The sequence below is a fragment of the Heterocephalus glaber genome, unplaced genomic scaffold (genome assembly GCF_053883595.1).
Source record: "Heterocephalus glaber isolate CG9 unplaced genomic scaffold, H.glaber_assembly_v1.0 deba00001564, whole genome shotgun sequence".
NCBI classification, from domain to species: domain Eukaryota; kingdom Metazoa; phylum Chordata; class Mammalia; order Rodentia; family Bathyergidae; genus Heterocephalus; species Heterocephalus glaber.
In genome coordinates, this window is record NW_028258351.1 from 21,390,749 (window position 1) to 21,406,442 (window position 15,694).

General features: G+C 50.8%; 1 protein-coding gene across 14 annotated transcripts in view; it reads right to left on the reverse strand.

The window, feature by feature from the left end:
* Gas7 (growth arrest specific 7) overlaps positions 1-15,694 on the reverse strand; it is a 228,466-nt gene that overhangs the window by 24,970 nt on the left and 187,802 nt on the right. For all 14 annotated transcript variants that reach the window (XM_004857526.4, XM_021238520.2, XM_087191827.1 and 11 more), the window contains 3 exons: positions 15,216-15,269; positions 6,463-6,552; positions 2,422-2,537 (listed from right to left, as the gene is read on the reverse strand). In XM_004857526.4, the coding sequence (XP_004857583.1) occupies positions 2,422-2,537; positions 6,463-6,552; positions 15,216-15,269 (260 nt within the window). The remainder of the gene's footprint in view (positions 1-2,421; positions 2,538-6,462; positions 6,553-15,215; positions 15,270-15,694) is intronic.

Sequence of the window (15,694 nt, forward strand, 5' to 3'; positions counted from 1 at the left end):
TGATACACAGGAGGTATTTAACATTTATTGAATAAATGAATAAAACTCTTTGGACTTCCATCTCTTCTTCTGCACAATGGGATATTTTTGCCTGTCTCCAGGCTGTGGAAATGAGTACTATCATTTGCATAGCTCTGAGCACAAGGCTGGACACATGAGAGATCTTCCATTAATGAATGCAACCTGTGATGGTCCACAAGGATGCCCAGTATGTCCTCTCTCTCTCTCTCACAGCCCAGAATTCTGGATTCAGACCCTCCCAGATTGTCTTAGTCCCTCAGAAGCAAGAACAGAGCATCTCTCCATAGTCTCCCATCTCCAATACCTCTAATTGCCAAGCACTATTAAGGGCATAAGTATTTCCATGGAAACCAGACACTGCCCAGAACTGCAGCTCAATTCTATTTCCCTGGAGAGGAACACTGCCTTGGATGTAGCTTCCAGCAGGCGGGCGGGCCCTCAACTCGCTCTCAGGGCAACTCTCTCGGGAGTGTTAATATAATCGGGCATATCATATTAGGTGCACCACCAAAGGCAATGTTTACCTCCTAAGTGGTCCTTTAGGCCAGGGAGGGAGGCAGAAGATTTGTACTTATCACAACCAGGGCCGGTCAGAGAATGGGTACATGTGCTACCAATGTGAGCACAGGACTGGGACCCAAGAGAGGCCCTGGTGTGGGGAACAGAAAGGCTCCAGGACCCTGGGGCTGCACAGTTTGCTCCCTGCTCGCTCAGGCAGCCAGAACCAAAGGGTGCAGTGACATAGAGAGGGGGTGAACAAGGCCCAGTGGCAGCACCTTGTGTAATAACTGATGTACGACTTGGCACAGAAACACAATTTTCATCCTTCTCATCCTGCTCTGTCTGCACCTCCACCTCTGGCCAGTACCTTGGTTCTCCAGAGTTGAACACGGACTTCTCGCTCGCCCCTGTTGTTTCCTCTCCATTCCCTCTGGCTTCACCACCAGCCCTGCCCAGGATTACGTGGACTAACCTCCAGACTGTGCCCAAGACCTCTAGAAACAGGTTGGCCATGTTGTAATGTCAACGGCAGGCACCGGGTGCAGGCGGTTCATGTGCCATCTGCCTCTTGGCTCTCATCTCTGGAACCAGCCTGTGTCACTTCCACCCTCTGCCCAAGTGCCCTAAGCTGAAGCTGCAGCAAACTGGCAATGCCTGTCCTCAACCAGGCGCACTCCGTCCTCTGCACCTGTATTCTTACCTCTTCTAGCTCTGGAAGGCCCCCTCCCCCTATGGGACCCCAAGGTAGACTGAGAAAAGATACAGGAATCTGCATTTTCTCTGGGAGGGCCACGTGCTTGCTAGCATGATGCTGCTATGGGTATAAACCATATGCAGGTTTAGGCTTTGGCTCAGACCACTCTTTCCCTATTTGCCTGTTTTATTCTTTTGTTTTCTTGCACCTGAGCAATGCGGCCTTCCAATTTCCTACCAGCTTAATGGGTCATAAAACAAAGATTTGATTATACAAATAGAAAATAGGCCTCCTAAGGAAAAGGGTGCTTAAAAATGTCAAAGCATTATTACCTGATTACTGTTGTTATAATGAAAAGAATTATTTTTAAAAGATATTTGCTATAAGTATTGCCAGTACACCTTGGAAACTGGTAGGGAAATCGTTCATACAGGCAGGTATGCAGGGGTATGGGTGAGTGAGTGTGTACTTATCGGATTCCCAGAATGTGGAGTGAGAGGAGAAGGGAGATGGAGAAGGGATTTCTCTGTTTTGTTTTGCTTTTGGTAGTTTTCCTTATTTCTGTGGGACTGAATTTATTGCTTCTTCATCTATGTTCCCAAGCTCTTTAGACAAACCACTGATATAATCCCTCAGCATGGGGGAGGCCTGGGGGATGCTTCTCCACCTGTGCCTGGGGCTCAGTTTTGATTCCTAGATGAACTGAAAGGTGCCATTCCTCTTCAGGGTGGTGGGAAGGGGCAGTGCTTCTAATGAGGGCCAGGTAGGCAGCAAAGAAGCGAGACAGTCTGAGAGGGAAGCAGTAGGGAGTGGTGGAGACTATAGCAAACTGGGAACACATGTCCCCTCGACAGGGTAGCTGCTACTCGGCACCAGCCAATTGCTGCATGAGGCACATGGAGGCCATCCTTACCACTCTGTTTTCTCAACAGCTGCTAGGTGTCCTGATTTTAATGTAAAATCTACCCGTATTTTTAAAATGTTGGCTCAAATCTTTCAGAACACTAGAGAGGCCAAAGCCATACATGTGCTGGCCAGATCTGTCCCAGGGCCCTGTGTCTGGGACTCTAGTCTTACTCTCCCCTTAGTGCCATCCAGCCCCATTCTGGGCGTCGGGTGTCGAGTCCTTCTGGTGATTCCCCTGGAGAGACAGGGTGGAGAGGGCCCTGCAACCAGTCCCCAAGCTGGAGGGACCCAGGCTTTACCTTTCCCGGATGAATTCGGACATTTCTTTCTGCATCTGTTTGCCTTTCAGTTGCTTCTGGAGCAGCAGTTCAAACCCAGCCACGGTGCCGTTGCCCTGGGGGTCCTTCTTATCCGCCTAGGAAGGAAACAGAAATATCTGGTGTCTGGAGCCAGGGAGAATGAAGTGTAGGGAAGTGACAGTCCAGGAAGGACCCCAATTTGCCTGGCAACCCTGATCCAGCCCAAGAATGACAGGAGCAGTGGTCTCTACGGTCTCTCCTGGAACCCTGGCTCCCACAGTGCTTTCTGATGCTGCCATGGCCTGAATGTGTCCCCAGCATTCACGTGTTGGGAATCTCAGTCCCCAGTGTAATAGCACTGCAAGGTGGGTTAGGAGAGCTTTGGCCTCCGGAATGGGTTAATGCTGTAGCTACTGTAGTGGGGTTGCTACAGAAGCAAGTTTGGCCCCCTCTTGCTCTCTCTTGCCTACTGCCTTCTGCCAGGGGCTGATGTGGCAGGAAGGTCCTCACCAGATGCTGGCACCCTCATATTAGACCTCCCAGCCTGCACAACTCTGAGCCAAGTAAGTTTCTGTTCATCATACATTACTCACCTGAGGTATTCTGTTACAGCAGCGCAAAACAGACTAAGACTGATGCGTAAGCTCTAGAGCTGCTGCTGCCCCACACCCATGCCCCTTGCTGCTCCTGACCTCTGGACAAAGAGAAGGGCACACGGCCTTGACCTGGGCTCTCACGCTCAGTGGTGGTGAGCCTACAGCACACATGTTACTATGGTTTTAAGACAAAAGCTGTTAATGTGTAAGTTGTTTTTTCTAAACTAAAGCCTCAGTATTCAGGTTGAATTGCAGTGTTGGTACTTTGCGGTAAGTAAGAGGGGTTTGGGTTCCAGTTTGGGCACTTTTCTCTCAAAGGTTTGCCTGGGACTTCTGACGGGGTGGCTCGTGTGGCTGTCTCGACCTCCTGAGAAGCCTGGCTTCCCGACTCTAAGCTGGGACAGTACATGTGTGACTCTCCACCCTTTCGCCATCCTGTCTTCTACCAGCTTCCTGCACTTGTGACTTAGGCAGTAATGGCTTCTAATACAGTCATAAAAAGTCATAGCCAAGGAAATAAAACAATCCTAGTGGTTGCTGGGGAGAAGTGGATTGCAGGGAAGTCAGAGGAGAAAATGGCAGGCTGGCAGGACTGAAATTCTGACTGAGTGACCCTGGGAAATCCTGCACTCATCCTATGCCTGAACTTCTTCATCTGAAAAGTGGCAAGATCATGAGATAATCCCCTATAGTCCTTTTGGGATAAAGGACATGTATAAGTGACATAGAGGCATTTCAGGATATATAATATGTGCTCAGCTGAGCACGTAAGAGTATTCAATAAATAGTGTCTATCATCAGTTACTTTAAAATAAATGTCAGGACCCGAGGAAGATGGCCAAGCCATGATATAGAACCTTAGGACCCAATTAATTTCTCAAACATATATTCTTAAAATTTCAAAATGGAGTCCAGGTGTAGTGATGCACACCTCTAATCCCAGTACTCGGGAGGCTGAGGCAGGAGGATCATTGCAAGTTTGAGGCCAGCCTGGATTACATAGTGAGTTCAAGGCCAGCCCAAACTGCATAGTGAGACCCTGTCTCAAAAAAAAAAAAAAAGATGCTTAGCTTTACCTGTGCTTCCTCAAGCACCTGGACACCCCTTTCCTGCCCTTCCCTGCCTGACATGCATCCTGGCTTCTCTACCCACAAGGCCATGTTGCTGGCCAAACTCACAGAACTGTCCTAGGTCCCTGGCTGTCACCACAATTAAAAGCAGCATTCTCCTCCTGCTTGCAGCCTCTTCCCATGGGGAATCCGGGGTTATATGTTTCAATACTTAATGGAAGGAGTCGAAACAGGCTTTCAACATCACAGAGAGGCACACTGCTCAGAACAATGTTCCAGTGTCTCAAAAGACCCAGGTTCCCATTCTGCTCAGTCACAAGGTCCTTCTAATCATTGGCTGTGCCCCTGCCACCACAGCTCTTGCAATAGGAGTGGGTCGTGTCTCTAGGATCCCTTCTGGATCAGATATTTAGAATGAGGGGAAAGAAAGGGGCTGTGGAGGTTTGCAGAGAATCCCATTTACTAGTTAAGCTATGAAGGGTTTTATGGATACCTCCCGGGTTCTGTTCAATGCAGGGTCCCTTCCTCGGTGGTCCTGACCCAAAGCTCTCTGGCCACACTGCTAACACTGTCGCAACAGGGAGATCACCACCACATAGGGCAAACTGTGTCATGGTGCCACTGCTTGTCTCCATGTCTTTTCACTGCCCTGAAGATTTGCGCACTTCACTCTGTGAATGCTACAGTTTGATGCAAAGGCAAAGGAAAAATTATCCAAGATACTGAACCCCAATCTGGTTCCCTTCTGGATGGCTATGCTGAGTGATTCATCTGCTCCTGGGAAAGCCAGCCAGAAAAATGGGCTTTAGTGACTGTGTCAGTAGAGTTTCTATTAGAGATGAAAAAGCCTTGATGGTGAGAAAAGACCCCAGATTATGTATGAGTCCCCACTGAGCTGAGGGGAAGGCAAGAACTCTCAAGTGTTGCTCCCTTGGATGGTGCTGACCAGCAGGCAGGATCACATCCTCCCTTCTGCTGCCCAATTCCTTGATTCCCTTACATGCTGACCTCCAAGATAGTCCGATGTCCCAGTGCCCATTCCAGAGCTCAAACCCTCTCCTTTGAGCACTCCGTTTACAGAGCCCTTTTGAGGGGTAATTTTTGCAGACATGGCTACATTTCTTAGTCTCTGTGGCTGCCACATCCTCTCTGATCACCTAACCTCAGCTCTCAACAATCCTTCCCAGACAATGCATATAAGCCAGATCACATCGTATTTCTTCTTCAAACCCTTTGACACCTTCCTCCTGCAAACAGCATAAGATACAACATCTTTCCCAGGGTCTGATCCTTCCTTGGCTGCCTCCAAGCTCTCCTCCCACATCTGTATGATGGCAAAGCCCTTTTTATAGCTGCATCTTCTCTCTGCATGGGAACTTTGTCCTGGTAGCAACACAGCTGCAGAGATAGGAACTGCCCCTGCTGGTGGAAAATAGGAGTCTTTGGATGTCTTCTATAGTATGAATGATTTGGTAAAAAGGAAAAGGCACTTTTGTCTATTACTCAGCAAACCTACAAAAGAATAGATAATCCATTAAAGTTTTTAATTTATTTACTGCTATTCAGAGCAAGAGCTCTTTTTGGAGGTGCACAATTTAGTAGTTCTAATGTGTTTGCAAGGTTGTGCAACAATCACCCCTATCCGATTCCAGAAGAGGGTGATCTAATTCCGAGTCATCACTGACCTTAAAATGCAAACGGCTGGAACTATCTTCAGAGTTTTGAAGTGCAAGATTCCGCAGTTATTTAAAAAATTATTTAATTTTAATGGTGGAAAATGCACATAATATAAAATTTTACCCCTTTCGCCATTTAAAGTGTACAGTTGAGTGGCATTAAGCAAGTCACATGTTTGTGCATCCATGCCTATTGCAGAACTTTTCTCAACCTGCAAAAGTTGAAAGTCTGTGCCCATTAAGCAACATGCAAAACTTTTGGAGCAGCTGGAGATCTCTATGGATCCTTATGCACAACCTCTTCAGGACTCTGATGGAACAAGGCTCGGGAAAGTGAAGTTCTTGCCCAAGATGACTCGTATCAGTGACAAACAGGTCTAGCGCCTAGGTTTGTTTCCTGAAGCTAATTCTAGTCTCCTGCCCTCACTGAGTGGCCCCTCCAGCTTCCCTGAACTCTGGTAACTTCTGGGGTTCCCATGTTGCCATCAGCAAAAATCCTGCTGATTCTGAGACTTACGAAATGATCTTGACTCCAGGGTAGTCTTCAGTTCCTATCTCAGATGCTAAATCGACTGCCAGGACTTCAGGCTTCAACAAGAAACGTTCCTCTACTTTGAGCTCAAGGTCCCGCCTGCTCCTCCCAGATTTACACACCTGGTCATCAGGGCTACCATGTGGGGAAACTGAGGCACCACTTACCCAAAAATAGTCGCAGTAGCTCCACTCTGTTGGCTTCAGCAGCTGCTGTTCAGGCATTGTGTCTGGGTGAGGGAACGTCACACAGTTTATCTGTGGGGCAGAGAATGAGAAGGAAAACAATCTTACTGAGGATAAGATGTGGGGAGGCCTCTTTCCCCGAACAGATCAATAATGAGGCTTACTTCACGCCAGCTTAATGGACAGCACTGGTGTCTTCCTTACTTTACCATCCAGTATTTCAAATAAAGGTAACAAGCATTCAAATCCCCCCACCACCAGCAGTGGAGAACTGCTGGGTCTTTGGAGAGTGACTGAATAGGATCTATCACTACTGCAAACATCTAGACCCTTCCATGTGGCAACTGCACTTCTAAGGATCTGTGCTGCAGATAATCTGCCCATGTGTGCAGGGATGCACATGCATGGTTTGCTCTATAGCACTACCTATAGTGGCAAAAGGCAGGACCAGAAAACTCCATTGCCCTTCCAGGGGAACAGGGCAAACAGAATAGGAAACACATCAGTATCCAGGAAGTGGTATCACTGTGAAAGACACAGAGATAAAATTCCTATGTACTGATAAGGAAAGTATACCAGGATATATTGTTAAGTGAAAAAGAAGGGGGTTCTGGGTATGTAGCTCAGTGGTAGAGCACCTGTCTAGCATGTTGAGGCCTTGGGTTCAATCCTCAGTGCAAGGGGAAAAAAGGAAGAAAAGAAAAGGTGAGTGTAGAACAATATTACTATATACATCTATTTGCATGAAAAGCTGGGGGGATATAAACACATTTGTTATTTCTGTATAGAATATTTCTGTAAGCTGATAAGGATGATTTGCTTCTAAGAAAGGAACAGCGAGATGGAGGACGGAAGTGACCCTGAACCAGGGAAGGGTCAGAGGTGAGAGGTTATCTCATGAAGCATATTCTATGAGCAACTGCAGCTTAAAATCATGAGCCAAGGTGCTCATTAGGAATGGTCCACACCAAGGGGAGTGCAGTGCCATTTCTGGATCATCTTGGACTTTCTTCTGCCCAGTATACTCAAGGCGCCCTGTGGCTGTCCTGGCTCTGTGAAAGTGGCTTTGTTGCTGCTCCCGCTGATGTGGTTTCAAGACCCTGATCCTCCTCTAACCTCTCCTCACACCCAAAGCACCTGCTGAGGTGGGAGACATCGGAGGTTAAAGGGAAGAGCCTTGCAGAAACCTCCTGAGGATCTGGGGATAGCATGCAAACTGTGAGGGGCCATGTGTCACAGGAACTGCCACTTGATTCTAGCACACATAGGCCTCTGCATTGGACGGGAGCTGAGGGTTGTGGAGCAGAGTCACAAGCCAGGAAGAGGAGTTGGGCACTGCCAGATTATGCAATGGCTGGAGGGAAGCTCACAGTCAGGGTTCTCACATGAAGCCTCTCAATTCTTAAGTGTCATCAATTAATTCAAGGTTTGGAATAATAATAAAATTAATAAAAACACCACCATGTCGTCCTCACAAATTAGTCTGTCGAGAGAGTCAGGCCTAGGGACCTTAGGGGTTTGGAGGCAGCTGGAAGTCAGCCCTCCACCTCTCGCACTGTGGCCAGAAGTTGCAGCCAAAGGGAGGAACCCCTCCCCCTGGATACTGATACCTGGTGAGATGAGGTAGGGACCCTGCCTTGGAGAGAAATGTGACACGGTGGGATCCAAGACAGGAATGACCCAGCTCCTGGTCAGTGTGGGCCCGAGGGATTCCTGAGGCTGGGGACTTTCTCCTGGGCCACACAAGGTGACCGTGGCTAGCAGCAGCCTCTATGCCTGGCTTCAGGAAGTGGTCTTCCCAAGCCCTTGTCTGGGACTGAGGGCACCGTGGCGTGGTCACAGTGAGTCTCCTTCAGGGCTTCACCCCCCCAACACACACACACACACACACACGCGCGCGCGCGCGCGCACGCAGGCACGCACTACAGGCTGTCATTTGAGACGATCATGAAAACAAGGGATGTACTTTGACTCTTTTCTTTTTTCTGGTACCGGGGATTGAACTCAGGACCTTGCGCTTGCCAGGCAGGTGCGGTGCCACTGAGCTACATCCCTGGACCCAAGGGATGTACTTTGAACTTTTACATATTCCTTATTTTGTGTTCTAGCCATTCTTTTTTCAACAAATGATGATGATCACAGTCCACTTTTATTTTGCTTCATAATGGAGCTCGTGACAATTTCAATCAAATTTAATGATACAAGAACTATGACATTAAGGTAAATTGGGCATTAAGAATCATGGAACTAGCAGACTGAAGGTACAACTGAAGGGAATAAGAAGAAAATGATTGTATAGGTTTGGTACAGGTGCAATTTTTTAACATTTTCAACCCATAGGTGGTTGAGTCCATAGACGCAGAGAGTGCAGGTCCGGAAGCGGATTATAAATGCCTTCTAAAGTGCTCTATCCCCGACCCTACCCTTTTGTCTTTCTTCACTCAAACTGCTCTTGGCCTTGGCCTCTCATTGAGGAAACAAGAACTTTACCACCAGAGGAGGCAGCATCCTTCCTCAGGTGGGCCCCCTCAGAGAAAGGAGGCCACTCCCACCCCAGGATGCTCATGAAGACAACCCTGTTGGCCGGAAGTGGAGATGACAGAAGCGGCAGCCCCTTCAGTGGCAAATCCCAGCTGGCTCTAAGTCCAACCATCTGAAAGGCTACAGAAGGTCAGCAGGAGGGCTGGGGGCCTTCCTAAGTCCCAGCCAATCCCCGCTTCATCCTAGAACTGAGGCCGAGTGTGCCTCAGGGTCACATGGAGGGTCTCCTGAAATGTAGATTGCTGGGGCCCACCCACAGAGTTTCTGATTCAGGAGGTCTGGATGGGGCCTGTGCTCACAGGTGATGCAGATAGTACAGGGATCATGCCTTGAGAAGCAGCATTCATGATCCGTGCAGCAGGGATGGGGGCACTGCCCAAGGAGGCAGACGCGAAGTTGGATGGGTCCCGATCCTACATGGCCTTCCACAGAGATGCCCATGTCGGGGACTAGAAGGGTCAGGGTCTAGAAAGTGAGGGGTCCCTCAAATGGCCCTGTAATGACCACCAAAGAACAGCTGGTGGATTTGGGGGACAGAAAGTTAGGGAAGGTTGAAGACATCCTTTTATTGTTTTGACCACTCTTTGAGGACACTAATCCTGGGATGGCCTGGCCAGGGATCCCAGGTTGCCTGTCACTGCCTCTGTCTATGATGCTGATCTAGGATTTTTCCCTCCCAGGGATATAGGAACTTCCTGGAATCCTTGGACCTTATGCCCCTGGTGGGCATTTGGAGAACTGCACCTCACTGGCCTCTCGGGAGGCATCTTACTGGCTTGGGGTTCCAGAAAGCCCTGACTCAGGCACGCTGCCAAGAGCTTCATGCGCTTCACATTTCTGCTTTCCAGCAACTCCACAAGCAGGGAACTTCAGCCTCAATTTATAAGAGGAAACCAAGGTTCCCAGAGACATCTGAATCCAGAAGGAGCTGACAGCAGATCTCTGGCCCTCACAATGCCATTCCAAGGACTATTTGCTCATTCACTTTCCGCTCAAATGTTTGTTGAATAGCTTCTCAGTGCCACACTCTATTTGAGTACTCAGCAGTCTGCATGAGTACATGTGTGATGGTATTTCTTGTGGCAACTTATTTAACATTTCTCTTCCTTGCCAACAGCCTGTCCATAGGGGAAGGAGAGGAGACCATGTTTTTCCTGCGGTTTCCCTAGTACTTGGCCCAGCACCTGGCACATAGTAAGTAGGTGCTTGATAAATGTTTCCTAGTGCAATGACTAGAGACCAGATACCAGGTAGAGTGGCGGCCCTCGTGGTTTGGGTCACTAGGATACTTCAGGAGACACCTGCCACTGGGGTCTGCATGGGGTCCTGGGGCTGCAGGAACGGCAGGGACCCAGGGAGGGATCTTTTAGGAAGTGACACTTACATAATAAGAGGAGGACCGCAGGCAGGAGGTAGGGAAGTAAAGAGAGTACTGTGGTGGGGCTGGGGATCTAGCTCAGTGGTTCCACCGCCTGCCTTGCAAATGCAAGGTTCCGAGTTCAATCCTCAGTACCAAAGAGAGAGAGAGAGAGAGAACACTGCGGGAAGGAAAGGTGCCCAGGGGTGAGGAGAACGTGCTGCTTAGCCAGGAGGCTTGGCTCAGAGTGGGAAGGTGATAGAACTGAGGGCTCAGGGGCCTGGCACACATCTGTCCTGAGGACAGTGGAGCCCAGGAGCACCTGGCAGGAGAATGGCATGGGCAGCACCCTCACTGCAGGGTGGAGGGTGCACAGGATGGAGAATGTGACTGGTCACCATGGGAGGTCACATGATGACCTGGGGAGTTGTGATAGTGGCTTAGAGCGGCATGGGAAGGGAGTGTAAGTAGAAGAACCTCAGATGCTTTACAGATTTAACAGGGATAACCCCATAAAGTTAGTTTGGTGTCATTCTCATGTGGAGACATTTTTGGTTGTCACAACCCAGTGGGACAGGACTGTTACTGGCACCTGGTGGGCAGAGGTGAGAGAGTTGAACTTCCTACAGAGATGGAACAACTACACACTACAAAGCCCTGAAGCATCAACAGGGACCAGGCTGAGAAGCCCGAGGTGGCTGGCCTGGGTGGAGGGGAGGATCCCCACACATTGGGGCTGGCCAGGGCAGGAATGGCCAGTGGTGGCACGCTGATGTCCAGGACGCAGTCAGCTGAAACGCTTACCAAGGGGCTGCTGCAAACTCACGCAGCCAGCACAGAGGCTTCGGGGAAGAGATGAGAAACTGAAGCACAGGGCAGCTAATGCTACCACTGTCACGTGGCTAAGGAATAGCAGAGAGGGTTCCTAAGTCCTGGACCATTACTCTTAACTTGTTCTGTCCTTCTACAACCCCAGGCCTCAAGTCCAGGCTCCGAGCCCCTGGTCAGCAGGGCTGAGAACACCACAAGCCTCCACCCTACAGGGCCACAATGCCCCGAGACGGAAGAGGAGGGGGGCGGGGCTTTCCCCACAGAAGCCTCTGACTGTGAATCCCTGCCTCCACCTGGAGGACATTCTCCAGGCAGTTAACACCAGGGTCCGCTTCCCCTGGAGGGAAGCTTATCTCCTCTCAAAGCCTCCTGGGCACAGCAGAGCCTCAGTCCCACCTTGCACCCAGCACACACAGGACACAGCGTAAGGAGCCCCTTTCCACTCAACAATAGCTCAGGACGTCCTACGTGCATCAGACCTGTTCACTCACATCATCCTCACAGCAGCCCTGGAAGGCAGGTGTTGCTAGTATCCCCATCTTATAGATGAGAAACGGAAGCACAGAGAGGTCGAGTAACTTATGGAAGATCACACAGATTGTAGGTAAAGTTGGAGCCAAGGTCTGAGCCCGGGTAATCCGGCTCTAGGCATGAGGTTCCTAATCCCTACCATATTACCTCTTCAACACACTGAGGTGAAGCTATATGCCCTGTCCTCCTTGATGGCTGCAGCTCACACAGGAAGGGGTGCTCAACAGAAGGGCCTCCTGATGCATGAAGGGTAGGGGCAGTTGCAGTGGCCCTGGAGACCCAGGGCTCCACCAGAGGCATCTGCTCTCTAGTACCAGTGCTGTTCTCTCCAACCTCAGGGGAATGGAGTAGCCCCCACACACCCTGCCCCACTGCTGGGGACTCAGCGCAGCCCATGTTGCTGCCAGGCACATTCTGCAGCCAAAGCCACAAGGGCTGCCCAAACACCCCCTCAAAACTCCCCACCAGGGGGCTCCCAAGGGGCAATCAGCTGTCAGCAGGGCATCTGGCCATGGCATGAGAACTGCTGAACACAGGGGTGACCCACCTGAGGGGCCAATGGGGGATACTGAGTCACCCTGGGCAAGGGTGCCAATGCAGGTAGTGGTAAGCAGAGCCCATGGCCTCTTTATCCGGCTGTCTGATCAGCCTGCCTGGAGCATGGAGGGAACATGGTTTGAGGCCGAAGCAGACCCTGTATTTTCTCCCCAAGGAAAGCTAATATTGGAGGGGGCTTTGGGCCAGCAGAGCTCACTCCCTGAGGCCCCACCCAGGGTGCTAGGTTTCAGACAGGCTATGCTGGGAAGCTGAGGCTAAGAGTCAGAGTCCTCAAGTTCCTCTTCCCAGGAGAGAGCATGGCTGCGTGCGTTTGTTTTCATCTCTCCCAGAGTCCTCAAGATTCTGATGTGTCACATGGGTGCCAAGGGCTGTGAACTGCCCTGAGCACCCATCCCTCCCAATCCAAAAGCCCACTCCACCTGCCAGTGCACACTGCTGCCAGCAGGGTTGGGATCAGGCAAGGCTGCCAGGCCCTGCCCACTGCTGCCAGATCGCTGTGTATCAGCTCCTTCCAAAATAGCTCCATGCCGTTGAGCTTTCAAATTCCATTCTTGCTCCCTGGCTGAAGACACCCTTTGCTGCCCAGGCCTGGAAATGCATGCTCTGAAGGAGCAGTGCGGCAAGCTGCTCGCCTCATCCCACCTTGCCAGGGGAGGGAATCTGATGCCCCAGCTTCCTGGGAACAGGGCCATCCCCTCCCTCTGGGTGTTGAAGGATCAGAACCCAGAACAAGGACCTGGGCATGGGGAGACAATGTTGTGTGGAGGGGAGAAGTGGGGGTACACACGTCTTCATCCTGGAAGTGTGTGTGGCCCTGGTGGCCAGGTGGTACACTGGGCAGCGTCCTGGACTGGCAACCAGGAGACCCAGCTTCAAGTCCTACACTCCACTCCCCACCTGCTCTGTGGCCTCCTGTGCTCAGTTTCCCCAGCAACCATTCTCCAAGCCATGAGTGTTTATTTCGAACCTCTGGACGTGTTCTGGCCCGGCCCCAGATAGGTAGGTGTTGGGTAGCTCCAGGAATTGACATTTGAAACAAGTATCCCAGAGGCCTTGAATGCTGACATGCTGTGAACCATCTCATGAGAAGCGCTGATGTAGGTTAGTGGAAAAAAACAGAAGGCGCTGAAGCGAGGTGGATAAGGTGCACCATCCCAAGGGGAATCCAGGGCCACATGCAGCCCACTGGCAAAACCTGAGGCTCTGGCTGAAGGACAGCGCTGAAGGTGCCCACCTCATGGCCTGGTGCCAGCGCCAAGGCCTTCAAGACAATGCTGGCCAGGCCTTCATCATTCTGCCTTTTACTTTCTATTTCTTCTGTTTCTCTTCTACAACTCTGTGTCCCCTCCACTTTCTTCTCTTCCTTCTTTCCCCCTATTTCATGGACTTTGGGGACTGCCTGCTTTACACCTACATTCTGGGGTAAATGGCAACAAATCTGAAGACAGAGACCGTACCCTCCAGAAGTCTGCACTCAGGCTCCCAAGCCCTGTCCAGCTCTATCATGTCCTCCAGAAAATAGAGAAGCTGCTGCTGCCCACACTCCCACACTCAGCCATGCTGCCCAGCCACCAGGAGGGGCAGGAGGCAGAAAGGGCTTGATGACCCGAGGAACCCGAGCCAGCCCCAAAAGGCCATGCCAGTAGATGGAAGCATAGGTTTTGAATCCTGATGCTCTACAGGTGGGGGACCCTGAGTGATGTGCCACTCTGTGCCTCAGTTTCCTCATGTGTAAGTGGGATGGTGATCACACTAGTGTGTACTGAGCACGTGCTACGTGCTGAACTAGTGCTTTACACTAGTGAATGTCCTTATGCCATCCCTACGTCACCAAACCCCATGTTCCTATTTTACAGATAGGGACGCTCAGAGGGAAGAAGTGTAGAAACTTGCCCCAGGGGCTGCACAGCTCATAAGTGACACTATGGCTTTAGAGTCCATGTATATAATCTCTCTCCTGTACTGATTCTATTAACTACACCTTACACAGCCGGGGGGCACTTGGAACACTGCTTGTACATGACAAATACACACAAAAGTGGCAGCAGTTACTATTGTTGCATTTGCCTAACTTGTTTTCCTGCAAAGCAGGCCCTCCAGCCTGGGTAAGCCAGGGCAACACACTCTCTCCTGGCCATATTTCCGGGGAGGTGGTCAGAACAGCGTGAGATGGAGCCCAAGAGAGGGATTCCCTGTTCCAGATGCTTCTGGGTTTGTGCCAAAATAGTAAAGCCAGGATCCTACTTCCCAAGTCTCCAGGTTGTTGGCTGTTTGATGGCTGGACACTGGACAGCTCCTTTTCCTACTTGGAGGGGACACCGATGTCCAGCCCCCCAGTGCAGCACAGGCCTGAGATGAGGAGGTGGGGTGGAGCTCTTACTCGGCCTCCACATGGGCACTCGGTGGGGTCTGGAAAAGCCCTGCAAGGTGGACTGGCCACGCCAGGTGGAAGCTGCCTGCTTCTCATCAGGGACTCCCAGGAACTCTATTCTTAGGGTGCTTCCTCTTGCTTTTAACTTTGACATCTTCCAGAAGTTTCCCTGCACAAAAGCAACCCTGCTGTGGCTGTAATTTACACATCACGTTACTTGCACACAGCACAGTCCACCCCCTTCAACCCACTCCTGCTCTCGTACCTTCCCCTGCCTGCCCTGCAAAAATGGCTTCTGCATCATCCCAACCACCCTTCTGGCCCAGCTTCTCTCTCCAGGGGACAGCAAGTGACATGTGAAACTGACAGAGGAGGGGGAAGGAGGGCCGAGGAAATTCAGGTAAAATCCAAGCTTTGGAACTTCCCCGTTTCCGGGCTGGGCATCACTTCTGCTTGGCGGTCGACATTGCCATGGCAACAGCCCAGCTGTGCCCAAATGTCCCAGCCTGCCACCCAACCTGGGAGCACCCAGTGTGAGCCACTTACTGTGATGGTGTTTTCCTTGCTCTGCTTTTTGCCTGGTGAGGAGGATCCCAGGTTCTGGAGAGAGAGGTAAGAAATATCATCAAAGCTGTTCTCCATATTGGACTTTCTTTTTCCCCATTCAGGTTCCCTGAGGGTGGAGGATCGGTTAAAATCCCTGTACTGGTGAAGTTCAGGGATGTTCAGCCTGCCATTAACTCCTAAGTCACCATAGTCTGGGCCAGGGCAGGCAGGAAGATCTCCCGAGTCCATGCTGCTCCCATGCTCAGCTCTCCGGCTACAGGCAAAGGGGAAAAAGGCTTGTGAAGAAGCTCTGAGATCTGCTCCAAGCCAGGTCTCCCCTCCTCTCTGCTCAATCTGTGATTTGGGGAGTTAACCCCTCTGCTGCCCTCTGCTGATAACAGGTTGTACGCTGCTCACTAAGCACAGAATCTACCCGGGAGCAGAGAGTTAAGGCCAATCACAGGCCACCACCTCCTGCC